This window comes from Echinops telfairi, unplaced genomic scaffold (genome assembly GCF_000313985.2).
Source record: "Echinops telfairi isolate 266 unplaced genomic scaffold, ASM31398v2 ScPeMD7_37;HRSCAF=141, whole genome shotgun sequence".
Classification (NCBI taxonomy): domain Eukaryota; kingdom Metazoa; phylum Chordata; class Mammalia; order Afrosoricida; family Tenrecidae; genus Echinops; species Echinops telfairi.
This window is the reverse complement of record NW_022103935.1, coordinates 613,381-624,560: the sequence shown is the minus strand read 5'-3', so window position 1 is coordinate 624,560 and position 11,180 is coordinate 613,381. Positions and strand designations below refer to the sequence as shown.

Here is an 11,180-nt window from a genome sequence, read left to right as displayed (position 1 = left end):
CTGTAAATGTTAAGGGGTACAGAAAAACTCGTTTCCCGCAGACCAGCTGGCCTGTTAGGAACGCTAATCGTGTTGAGTCAGCCATCGCGGTCCACGGAAGGGGCACGGGATGGCCCAAAAGGCCCTCTCGCGACTTCCTCGCAGGCTCGCCTACCTTGTTGAGCCGGTCGTCGTCGGCCTCGATGCCCACGCTGTCCAGGATTTTCTTGATGTCCTTGGCGCTGGGAGACGCATTGCCCCCGAGGGCGGCCAGCAGGTAGGAGGCGACGTAGCGCATTCTGAAAGGTGGCATAAAAGTCCCAGCGGCCACGTTACCCGAGGCCTCTACTCGCGGCCCCTCCGGCCCGAGGCCAAGTGAGACCGAGCGTGGCCTGACCCGGAGGCCCCTACCCAGCGGCCGCCCGGAGCAGCCTACCTGCGGACCAAGGAGCTGCCGCGACCCCGGGACCCCGCGCCCAAGCGCCCGCTCCGCGGCGCGGAAGACCTACTCACTCGGCGGCGGTGCACAGGCCTCACGCGTGCGACCTCGCTGGCTTCAGGGAGGAAAAGGAAGGCGCCGGCGCAAGGGGCGGGATTAAACCGCTACCCAGAAGCCTCTAGGGCACGCAGGAGGCCACCCCTAGGGCGCCTCCTGGTGACGTCACGGAGCGCCAAGCCAATGAGGACCGACGGGACGCCATTGCCCCAAGTCACGCAGTCCCTGTAGCAAAGGCGCAGACGACTTTGTTGAGACACTTTCTCGTTTGGCATGGGGAGAAGGTCCTCCCGCGTCTGTTGGGTAGTCGTTCGACGGAGGCCGCGAGTCGGAATTCGCCTGCTGCTCTCTTCGGGGCCTCGCGCTCCTAGCGTGCTACACAGCGCCTACAACTCCCAGCATGCAATGCGACGGCCTGGGACACAACGGCCAGGACCACGCCTGCGCAGCAGAAACTTATTTAGATGGCGAACTAGAAGTCCCATAGTGCATCACTGTCGGAAGCGCCTGAGCGCCGCCTGAATCCCGTGCGAGCCGCGAGTCTGCACGTGGTCTTGGGTGGGGCTTAGAACTGTACCGCGCTTCGCCGTTGTCACTGGGGCTTCCTCGATGTCCTCCAGCGCCCGAGCGTCGCTCTCATCCAGTCGGTGCTCGTCAGGTGGTGGGGCCGCTCACTCCGTCTTCCCCCTAGAACTAGAGCCGCCCCGCGATCGGGTGCCTGCAGCCCGGCCCTCTCCTCCCCTGCCGAGGCCCTGCCCCTGTGGTGCCGAGGTCTCACTGACCCCTGCCCTGAGCACTGGGCCCTGGAGCGGACATGCCCTAGGCCCTGCTGGCTCCGTTGCACCTCCGCGTCCATGCCCACTTCAAAATCAGACAAATGTCACTCACTATTTGGATTGAGCTCTGAGCTGGGAGAAGGGCCCCGCAATGCCTCCGCGCAGTTTGGCCTAGTGAGAGGAGGCACCGTGAATAAGGAGGCCCTCGTTCGCAGGCGAGATGCGGAAGGGGTGCAGAGTGTAGTAATGGAAACAAGCCGGAGCATCAGCAGGTCGCTGCCTGGGGAAGACCTGAAGTTGGAGCTAAGCTCAGCGAGGTTGCCCCCACTTCCATAAGCAGGGCCCGTTGGGTCAGGCAGCGATGCGGAATTATTAAGGAAGCCATTCCAATGTTTTAAGCAAGGAAGTGATGTATGCTGCAGCTGCTGCTAGGAGTCTGTTCTGACTTTAGTGAATGAACCTGGCCCAGTCCTGCCACATCCTCACAATCGGTCCTGTGCCTGAGCCCATGGTTGCAGCCACTGTGTCCATCCATCTCCTTGAGGGCCTGCCTCTTTTCCACTGCCCCTTCACTTTACCAAACCTGATGTCCTCCGAGGACTGGTCTCTCCTGACAACGCGTCCAAAGGAGCATTCTGGTTGTGCTTCTTCCAATACAGATCTGTCTGTCCTGTCAGCGTCCACTGTGCTTTCAATAGTCTTCTCCAGCAGCACACTTCAAATGTATCATATTACAGGTTGTGCTAGATTTTCAAAATTGATTCCCCTGTACTGTTGCTGGGGTGATCAATCTGAAAGTGAAGGTGATGGACGCCAAATGTTGTGACTATTAGCAGTGCCATCTAACTGTACACTCATGATTGAGGTGGGAAACTGCATTTAATCGCCACAGTAATAAAAATGACAGGAAAATACCAACAAACCCTCGGCCATCTGTGTGGAAAGGGAATGGGGGCGGGAGGAGGCTGTCCTGGCCGGGTGACCCAGGGCACAGGTCTGTGGTGAAAGCTGCAAAGTGAGCCGAGGCCCTGGACCCTCCTCAGGAGGCGGCGGCCCAATGAGCAGTGGCTGGGACTGCCAAATACTTACTAACTGGATGCCCTCGTCGCTTCGTTTTGGCATGCATTATTAATGGGTAGGCGTGGTTCTGCTGTGCATGAAGCTAGCTGAAGGATTTGCCCCCTCACCAACCCCTGTTGTTTGTGTACACTATAGAGCAGCGGTTCTCAACCTGTGGGTAGAGACCCCTTTGGGGGTTGAATGACCCTTTCACAGGGGTCGCCTACGACCATTGGAAAATACATAAATATTTCACAGTATATAATTTAATATTGTTTTGTGATTAATCACTATGCTTTAATTATGTTTAATTATGTTCAATTTGTAACAATGAAGATACATCCTACATATCATATATGTACATTACAATTCATAACAATAGCAAAATGACAGTTATGAAGTAGCAACAAAAATAATTTTATGGTTGGGCGTCACTGCAACATGAGCTGTATTAAGGGTCGTGGCATTAAGAAGGTTGAGAACCACTGCTCTAGGGTTTAATCTGCATAAGCTGACAATTCATGTACAGAGGTTCTTAGTGGCCTGTACTTGTATCATTTCCTTTTCTCAGCAGTGTTGTAAATTCTATACCATGGGCTAAACTAAGGAGACTGTCAGCGTGCCGCGGTTATGCATTGTCCTGCGAGCCATGAGGTAGGAAGTTGGAAACTACCACCCAGCTCCACAGAAGGATGAAGCTTTCTACTGTAAAGATTTGCAGGCTTGGGGACTCACAGGAGCAATTCTACCCTGCTCTGTAGGGTCACTATGAGTCAGCATTGACTTGATGTCATAGAAGTGACACCCGAGGGAGATGATTGATAATGTTCTCTAAAATAAAATTATAATGTCTTTAAGGTGAACCAGAGACATACATAGACCATAAATGTCTGAATGGATTTTGGGCTTGCACTTAATTCTAGCCCCAGTGGAAAAATAATTCGTTCTCAATGACGACATGACTCTGCTTGATGTGAGAGCTCATGAAGAGATCACTGGAGAATTAGGTGCCATAGCAAAGTATGGCAAAGAAAACTAGATGGTGCCTGACTATCAGAAAGAATAGCATCTGGGGTCTTAAGGTTTGTTTTCATATGAGTAGTCCTCTAAGTGTCAACGAAGTGCACAGGGAAGAAGCACACCAGCCTGTGTGATCCAGATATTGAAAATAATATAATCCAAATCTAAAGGAGAAAATGGCATAAGAGCTTAAATTATGAACCCCTGCTTTGCAGAAGGCTATGGATGACAGTGGAAGCTCAATATCCATTTGCAGGGTCCACAGAGGGATTAAGCGTCCGTCCGGTGGATCCCCTTCAATCATAGTTGAGGGATGGTATATAACCCTGTTATGTAGACAGAAATCACTGTAAAATCTGTATGGCAGATGTAGTTAGGTCAAAATGTAGTATATATATATATATAACATACAACATTGTATACTATATATGTAATGTAGTATACTACATATATATAGTATAATTTGATCTCTGTTTTGACCTATTCCAAACAGTTTCAGTTAGGAAAACAGAAGTGAAGGGAAATACTCATGGAAAGGCCCCTGTGAATCTCTTCTGACCATGGACCATGGTGTCAATAGTCTTGCTAACACGCAAAATGCATTGCAAAGTGGATTATTACAGATGGAGTTAGGTTAAAATTTAGCACCGTATCATTGGATCTCCCTTATGATCCACTGAGGCTTGCTTTTAATATATTTTTAATATTTCTTGCTTTTCTGTTGATATTTTTATGTATTGCTTTGTCATTCTTGTTACCTTTTGCTTGAGTATTTCTCTGGATATGAAATCCAGGATAGGTAAGCCTACAGAGACAGTCAATAGGCAGTACCTGGTTCCTTTGGGGTATGCCGGGAGTTTGGGGGCGACATGGGGAGCTAATAAGGATCAGGGCAAGGTGACGCGAATGCTTTTAGACGGACTGTGGTGAGGACTGTACAACTCGCCTTGACGTGATCGAACTACTCAATTGTGTGATGTCCGTAGAAGCGTTGGAGAAACAGCAGAGACAGGCCGGCGCGGGCTGGGGTCCTCCACGCCCGTGGCCCACGCCAGGGTCCGAGTCGGGCGTGCGGAAGGGGCAGGCGGGTGGGCGCGCGAGGGGTGGATAGAACCTATGTCCCGCCTGCACCCGTCCAACTTAACGTCGGGCTGCGCGGAGCGGGCCAGGCTGGGCGCGCGCGGACTCTCGGGAGGCCCGCTGCAGTGGACCCTCCCCGCTGGGCGGGGCCTGCAGGGGCGGGGCGCGGAGGACCCGCCGCCCGGAAGCGCGCGGGCGGGAACCGGCCGCTCAGCGTGGAGCCGGACCCGGAGCGCAGGTACGCCGCGCGGGCCACCTGCGGAGAGGGCGGGGGATCCCGGGCCCCCCGGCTGCTCGCCGCGCTCTCCCGGGGCCTCGGAGTCCGCACAGGCAGGCGACCGCAGCGCTGGCCGCCGGGGACCAGCGCACACCGGTGCTTCGAACCGCACTCCGTCCGCATTCGGAAGTTTCCTTTCCCTGGTAGTGGTCCCTGAGTGGAACCCCAGGAAACTCCCCAGTGGCTCACACCCCACGTTCTCTCGAATACATTCACTTCTCCGCCACAAGGGGCGCAGCCACCCCACTCTTGCCAGAGGTCATGGGTGCTGCGGGGTGCTGGGCCCGCATGTCAACCCCAGGGACAGGTCAGCCAGGATGACCTGACAGGTCCAGAAACTCTGGGGTCCTCCTCCTCCTCCCCTGCCCTCCAGCCTCGGCCTCTGGACCCCTCCCATCCACAGGGCCCCACCCACACCTAGCTCCAGAGCTGGCCCCTGGCCCAGCAGCAGCCTGACCTGCAGGGCCTGGTCCACTCCAGCCAGCACAGCCCTAGGTGCTAAGATTAGATGGTTGACCTCGGGCTCCTCCCCCAGCGCCCGTGGTGCCCACTCCTCCCCCTGTCTCCACAGCCTCCTGACTCTGCCTGAGCAGGCCTGCCCAGCAAGCTGGGACATGTCTGGTCCCCAAGGGCAGTCGGTGGGCGATGGCAGCAGTGACGGACAGGCTAGCGACAGAAGATGCGACAGAAGATGTGGTCCGAGGCCCAGAGGAGGCTGCTGCAGCTCGGGCCGTGGAGGCAGAGCCCCTTCTACACAGGAACCTCCTAAACCTGAGCCTGCACCCAGGGGGCTGCCGCCACCTGCTGCACCTGTGTGCCCAGCAGTCCCCGGAGGAGCTGCAGCGGCTGAGATTCCTGCGGCTGGGCACCCACGAGGACCCTGGGCTCCTGGAAGCCGCACTGGCCCAGCTGCCCAGCAGGCTGCCCCAACTCTATTCCTTGATGCTCTTAGGTAAGAACCAGCCCGTACCAGCTCAGTTCCATCATTCTGCCCTGCCTCCTGCCTTGTGCTCCTCCAAACCCTAGGCCAGCCCCCACTCGACCCTCCCTGCCCCACCCCCAAGGTGGGGGCCCAGACACTCCTGGTCCAGCCCCCGCCTGCCCCTCAAGGTGGATGGAGACCCAGGCACTCCTGGCTCGGCCTCTGGTTTTAACCTCCTCACCATCCTGGGCCCAGTCCCCACTCCCCAAGGTGATGCTGGCCACAACTCTGTCTCACCGTAGTCCCCAGTGTGTGTGTTACTGTTGGGGGGGGCGGAGAGGGGGCGGTTCACCACGGTGACATTGGACCACCGAGATGAGCTGGGTGGCCATCCTGGCCTCCCTCCAGGTGCTGGCTCATTCTTGGTGTCTCCATCTTTATGCCCATGGCCTGCCGGTTGGCAGGGCTGAGTGGGGTCTCTGGCTCTGAGGACCACCTCCAGCTCACCCCACTCCCCAGGTGGGCAGCAGCAAGACTCAGAGGGTTACCGCCTGCGGGGCAACCTGACCTCGCTGCCCTCCTGCCTGAGTGGCCTGGCCCACCTGACGCACCTGGACCTGAGCTTCAACAAGCTGGAGACGCTGCCGGCCTGCGTCTCGCAGCTGCCCTGCCTGGACACTCTGCTGATCTCTTACAACGACTTCTCCGAGCTCCCAGTCTCCTTCCCCGCCCTCACCTTCTACGCTGCCGTCCACAACTACCTGCAGATGGTGCCGGCGGCACTGGGCACGCTGTCTACCCTTCAGCGCCTCGATCTCTCCGATAACCTTCTGGACACGCTGCCCCCTGAGATCGGGGACCTGAGCAACCTCGTTGAGCTCAACCTGGCCCGCAACCGACTGGGGAGCCTCCCGGACTCCCTGAGTGAGTGGCATGCCTCCACGCTCCCTGCCGGGGTCCCCCCACTCCCCTGAGGCTCCTGCTGCCCCTTGCCAGGCTGCCTCACCTTTGAGCCTTTGTCCCTGGGACTGCCCCTTGGGTGGGCCCTGCCCCTGGCCTTCGAGGCTCCAGGGAGCCAGCACTGAGCCAGCACCGCCCCCAGCGAAACTGCACTCGCTGCGGCTCTGTGTCCTGTTCAGCAACCTCCTGACCTCGCTGCCCATCGGCCTCACCCGCCTCCCGCTGCTCACCCGGCTTGACCTGAGGGCCAACAAGCTACGGGAGGTGCCCCCTGAGTACCTGGATGCCCCCTGCGTGCAGCTGCAGGAGAACCCCTTGGGCAGGCCCCCCCCGGATCCCCCGAGCCCCCCAGGTAGGCTTGGGGCTAGGGAGGTAGAGGCCACAGACCGGACATAGGTTCTATCAGTGGCCACCTAACAGCTCCTCTGCCCTCCCTGCAGGGACACCTGTGGTTCCCGAAATGCCCAGCCTCTTCTTGACCTCGGAATTGGACAGGTGTGGGCAGGGCCGGGTGGACACCTGTCAAAACCGGGCCCCTGCCACAGACTTGCCTCTGGGGCTTCCCCTGGGTGTCCTGATGCCTGCCCTTTCTGTGCCCAGCTTCCTGGTGACCCCCCAAGGCTGCTCAGTGACCCTGGCTTGCGGCTTCCGCCTGTACTTCCCTGAGGGGGCCACTGCCACCCCCATCACCATCCACTACCGACTGTGGCTGCCGGAGCCGCGCCTGGTGCCTCTAGGGCCACACGACACGCTGCTCAGCCACGTCCTGGAGCTGCAGCCCCACGGGGTGGCCTTCCAGCAGGCAAGGCATAGCCAGGTGGGCAGCTGAGGGGTGCGCACTGGCCGGTCCTCTGCTCACCGCCGCCACCCCACCTGGCAGGACGTGGGCCTCTGGCTGCTCTTCTCGCCCCCTCGGGCCCGGCGGTACCGTGAGGTGGTGGTCAGGACGCTGAGTGAGGACAGCTGGACAGACCTGGAGACCCATCTGGAGGGCGTGGTGGCCTCCAAGGTGGGCCTGGAGGGATGCTGGGGTGTGACCCCCTGGCCTGTCCACCTGCCCCAGCAGCTCTGCCCTGACCTACCGGCCCCCTCCAACCCAGAGACCCCTGTCCTGGATTCTGCCCTGACCCGCTCCCCCCCCCAACCCTGGGACCCCAGCCTCAGCAGCTTTGCCTTGACCCCTCTCTCCTTTAAGCCCAGACCCCCTCGCTCTGCCTGTGCCCCCAGCAGCCCCACCCCAGAGACTGTTCTGAGCTCTTACTGGGACCTCTCCCTTCCACCCCTTCCCCACCCTTCCCCAGCGGCTGTGGGCTCGCTGCCAGGTGCCTCACTTCTCCTGGTTCCTAGTGGTCTCCCGGCCAGTGTCCAATACCTGCCTGGTGCAGCCAGAGGGGGCGCTGCTCCTGTCCTCGGTGCACCCCGGGATCAAGGTGGTCTTCCCTCCGGGGGCCACCGAGGAGCCTCGCCGTGTGCGGATGCAGGTAGGCCCGGGCTGTGCAGGGGCCGCTGGGGCCCAGGCAGGTACTCAAACATCTTGCCCTCCAGGTGGTGCATGTGGCCAGCCTGGATCTGGAAGCGCTGCTGGGGGACCCGGAGGCGGCCATGAGTCCCCTGTTGTGCCTTTGGCAGGACAGCGTCCCTGACTTCCTTCAGCCCATCACCATCCAGCTGCCTCTGCCCCCTGGTGTCACAGGTAAGCTGGGTGGGGAGTGATGGTGGGGGCCTGCGGCAGGGAAGGTACTGGAGGGCCAGCCTGCCCAGAGGCCTCAGCCTGCTGCCCCCTGTGCCCAGGCCTGAGTCTGGACCGCTCCTGCTTGCACCTGCTGTACCGGGCCCCTCCCTCGGCCACCTGGGATGACATCACCATGCAGGTAGCCCTGGAGCTCACACACCTGTACGCCCGCTTCCAGGTCACACACTTCTCCTGGTCAGTGCCCTCCTTGACCCCGTCCTCCCCAGGTACTGGCTGTGGTACACCAGTGTGTCCCCCACCCCCTATCCAGGTCTCCGCAGCCCCCTGACGAGCCCCCCCCCATACTCCCTCAGGTACTGGCTGTGGTACACCACCAAGACCTGTGTGGGGGGCCTGGCACGCAAGGCCTGGGAGCGGCTGCGGCTGCACCGGGTGAACCTCATTGCCTTGCAGAGACGCCGGGACCCCGAGCAGGTGCTGCTGCAGTGCCTTCCCCGAAACAAGGTGGGGGCGCAGGGACGGGGCCTGGGGTGGGGGGAGGGCAGTCAGGGGCTGGGGGTCAGTCTGGTGGCCTGCAGGTGGATGCCACGCTGAAGCGGCTGCTGGAGCGGTACCGAGGGCCTGAGCCTTCTGACACTGTAGAGCTGTTTGAAGGCGAGAAGTTCTTCGCTGCCTTTGAAAGAGGCATCCATGTGGATGCTGGTAAGGCCCTGCTGGTGGAGGGGGGGGCCTGGGGCTCTCCCCACCCCCCACCCTGTCCCCAGCTCCCTGCTGAGCCCTGCCCTGCCCCCAGAGCGCCCAGACTGTGTGGAGGGCAGGGTGTGCTTTGTCTTCTACTCACACCTGAAGAATGTGAAGGAGGTGTATGTGACCACGGCCCTGGACCGGGAGACTCAAGCCGTGCGGGGTCAGGTGGGCAATAGGGCAACCCCCTACCCACCCACTCTGCCTCTCGGAGGCAGAGCCCAGAGCCCTGAACCTGCCTGACCACCCCCAGGTGTCCTTCTACCGTGGTGAAGTCCCCACTGAGGTGCCCGAGGAGGCTGAGGCTGCCCGGCAGAAGAAGGCTGCCGACACCCTGTGGCTGGCCACCCTGCCCATCAAGCTGCCGGTGCGGGCTGGGTAGGGCGGGGCGGGGCAGGATTCTGGGTCAGGGGCTGAAGCTGGGGCTCACAGGGACCCCTCTTCCCCACAGAGACTTCGCCGGTCCCAAGGGCCAGGGCTGGGGCCAGAGCAGGGGCCGGGGGCCAGCCTCTCCTTAGAGCCTCTGAACCTGGGTGACCCGGAGAGTGGCTTCCTCACCCAGGGCAACTTGCTCTGTGTGGGCAAGCGCCTGGGCCCCGACTGGCAGGCTGTGGCCTTGAACCTGGGCCTGTCCTACAGTGAGTTGCAGCGTATCCGGCATGAGTTCCGGTGAGCTCCCACCTCCCAAGGTGGTACTGGGGGTGCTCTGGGGAGGGGTCTAGGCAGAGGCCCCCAGCCACTCACTGTGTCCCCCCCTCAGGGATGACCTGGACGGACAGATCCGCCACATGCTCTTCTCCTGGGCTGAGCGGCAAGCCGGGCGGCCAGGCGCTGTGTGGCTCCTGGTGCAGGCCCTGGAGCAGAGTGACCGGCAGGATGTGGCTGAGGAGGTGCGAGCCATCCTGAAGCTCGGCCTCCAGAAGTTTCAGGCCAACATCCAGCGCTTAGGCCTGGCCCCTTCGGACCCCAGCCCTCCCTGCACCTCCACAGCACAGTCCCCAGAGCCCACCCAGGCTTAGGCTGGGCTGGTCCCCGGCCCTGCCCTCTGCCCCCAAGGGGTCTGGTGACCCCTCCTTCAACAATGAGCACCCACCATTCTGTCTCAGAGCTTTCTTATTTCTTGGGATAAGGGTGGGTGGAGAGGGCAGGGAGGCTGGAACAGCTGGGAGGGGTCCTTATGTCGGCACAATGCACTTGTACCCTCAATTTCAGCCCCTCCTGCAAAGCGCATCTTGGGGGGGCGTGGAGGTATGAACACCCCACCCCCACCCCCACCCCGGTAAAAAAGTGTAACTGCCCCCGGTGGTTACAAAGCCTCAGTATGCAGGTCCAGGTCTCTGGCGCCTCCGTGCGTCTAGCCCCCTGCCTTGCACCCTCAGTGGAGTCATGACTGCCCCCGGGCCTTGTGTCCCATGGGGGCCCTGCCCTCCCGCCCCTCACCCCGAGCTCTGCTCCGGGTGCGGGCTGTGCGCACGCAGCGCAACGGCGGCGGCGAGGGGCGGGTGTCTGGGCTGGGGGCGGGGCGCAGCGCCGAGAGGCCGGCCTCCCCGCCTAGGTGCAGGCCCGGCGCCGACGGACGAGAGGCGGGAGGGGAGCGCTGCCTGAGCCGGGTGAGTACGGCCGCCGTCGCCCTGTGCGCCGGCCACAGAGCGGTCGGCTGGGAAGGTGATGCCGCCGGGGAAGGTTCGGCGCCCGCAGGGCCGCCGGGCGCGGGTGCCTGACCTGCGGCCGCCGAGGGTGTGGGAGGCCGGGCTCGCATCCCACCCCCCGTGGCGCTTGCGCACCCTGGGTACACGTGTCCCCCACCCCACCCCCGGGGGGTGTCCCCAAGAAGCAGAGGACAAGTCGTGGGGCGCCCATGTGGGACCCCTGCGGACATGTGGACACGTGCCTGGCTGAAGTTGCTGTCGCCTGGCAGGAGAGCCAGGCCGCTGGCCCCTCCAGCCCCCTCCCGTGGGCAGAGGGCCCAAGCGGCCACAGAGCGGGCCTTGGAGCGCAGCCAGGAGGCCCTTTCCCGCCCCCTCCTTTGTCCCCGAGCAGTGGAGACCCTTCCGGCTCGGTTGCACGACAAGCACCTCCCAGGGGAAGGGCCTCAGGCTTGAATGGCCCTGAGCCTCCCGGGGTGCCGGCCACTTGTGGCCAGTTCGCTGCTGCTGCTGCTGCTGCTGCTGCTG

At 61.2% G+C, this 11,180-nt stretch overlaps 3 protein-coding genes across 5 annotated transcripts in view; 2 read left to right on the top strand and 1 right to left on the bottom strand.

Moving 5' to 3' along the window:
* RPLP2 (ribosomal protein lateral stalk subunit P2) overlaps nt 1-577 on the bottom strand; it is a 2,626-nt gene extending 2,049 nt beyond the window's left edge. For both annotated transcript variants that reach the window (XM_004717170.2, XM_045290449.1), the window contains exons 1-2: nt 493-577; nt 155-278 (exon numbers count right to left, since the gene is read on the bottom strand). In XM_004717170.2, coding sequence (XP_004717227.1) covers nt 155-277 — 123 coding nt within the window. In that variant the 5' untranslated portion in view covers nt 278; nt 493-577. The remainder of the gene's footprint in view (nt 1-154; nt 279-492) is intronic.
* Nucleotides 578-4,616: 4,039 nt separating this feature from the next.
* Nucleotides 4,617-10,106, top strand: PIDD1 (p53-induced death domain protein 1). Of its 2 annotated transcripts, none has more exons than XM_045290442.1 (16): nt 4,617-4,648; nt 5,259-5,639; nt 6,129-6,533; nt 6,712-6,921; nt 7,010-7,064; nt 7,170-7,371; nt 7,450-7,578; nt 7,871-8,050; nt 8,115-8,262; nt 8,361-8,496; nt 8,616-8,736; nt 8,841-8,964; nt 9,056-9,174; nt 9,260-9,373; nt 9,458-9,675; nt 9,767-10,106. In XM_045290442.1, exons 2-16 carry the CDS (start codon nt 5,333-5,335, stop codon nt 10,023-10,025), a joined length of 2,727 nt encoding a protein of 908 aa, XP_045146377.1. In that variant the 5' UTR covers nt 4,617-4,648; nt 5,259-5,332; the 3' UTR covers nt 10,026-10,106. The 2 variants fall into 2 exon arrangements, with proteins under 2 accessions (XP_045146377.1, XP_004717256.1); XM_004717199.2 differs by having other exon boundaries at nt 8,616-8,766.
* A 468-nt stretch (nt 10,107-10,574) lies between these two features.
* The window catches only part of SLC25A22 (solute carrier family 25 member 22), a 6,400-nt gene continuing 5,794 nt past the window's right edge, over nt 10,575-11,180 (top strand). The window contains exon 1 of the mRNA XM_045290433.1: nt 10,575-10,616. The gene's annotated coding sequence lies outside the window, so the exon portion shown is untranslated. The remainder of the gene's footprint in view (nt 10,617-11,180) is intronic.

Bases quoted from the DNA above. Each gene is read 5' to 3' on its own strand.
- PIDD1 (XM_004717199.2), top strand. From the start codon at position 5,333: ATGGCAGCAGTGACGGACAGGCTAGCGACAGAAGATGCGACAGAAGAT. The intron at 7,579-7,870 runs GTGGGCCTGGAG...ACCCTTCCCCAG, and splicing joins AGGGCGTGGTGGCCTCCAAG to CGGCTGTGGGCTCGCTGCCA. The intron at 9,676-9,766 runs GTGAGCTCCCAC...TCCCCCCCTCAG, and splicing joins CGTATCCGGCATGAGTTCCG to GGATGACCTGGACGGACAGA.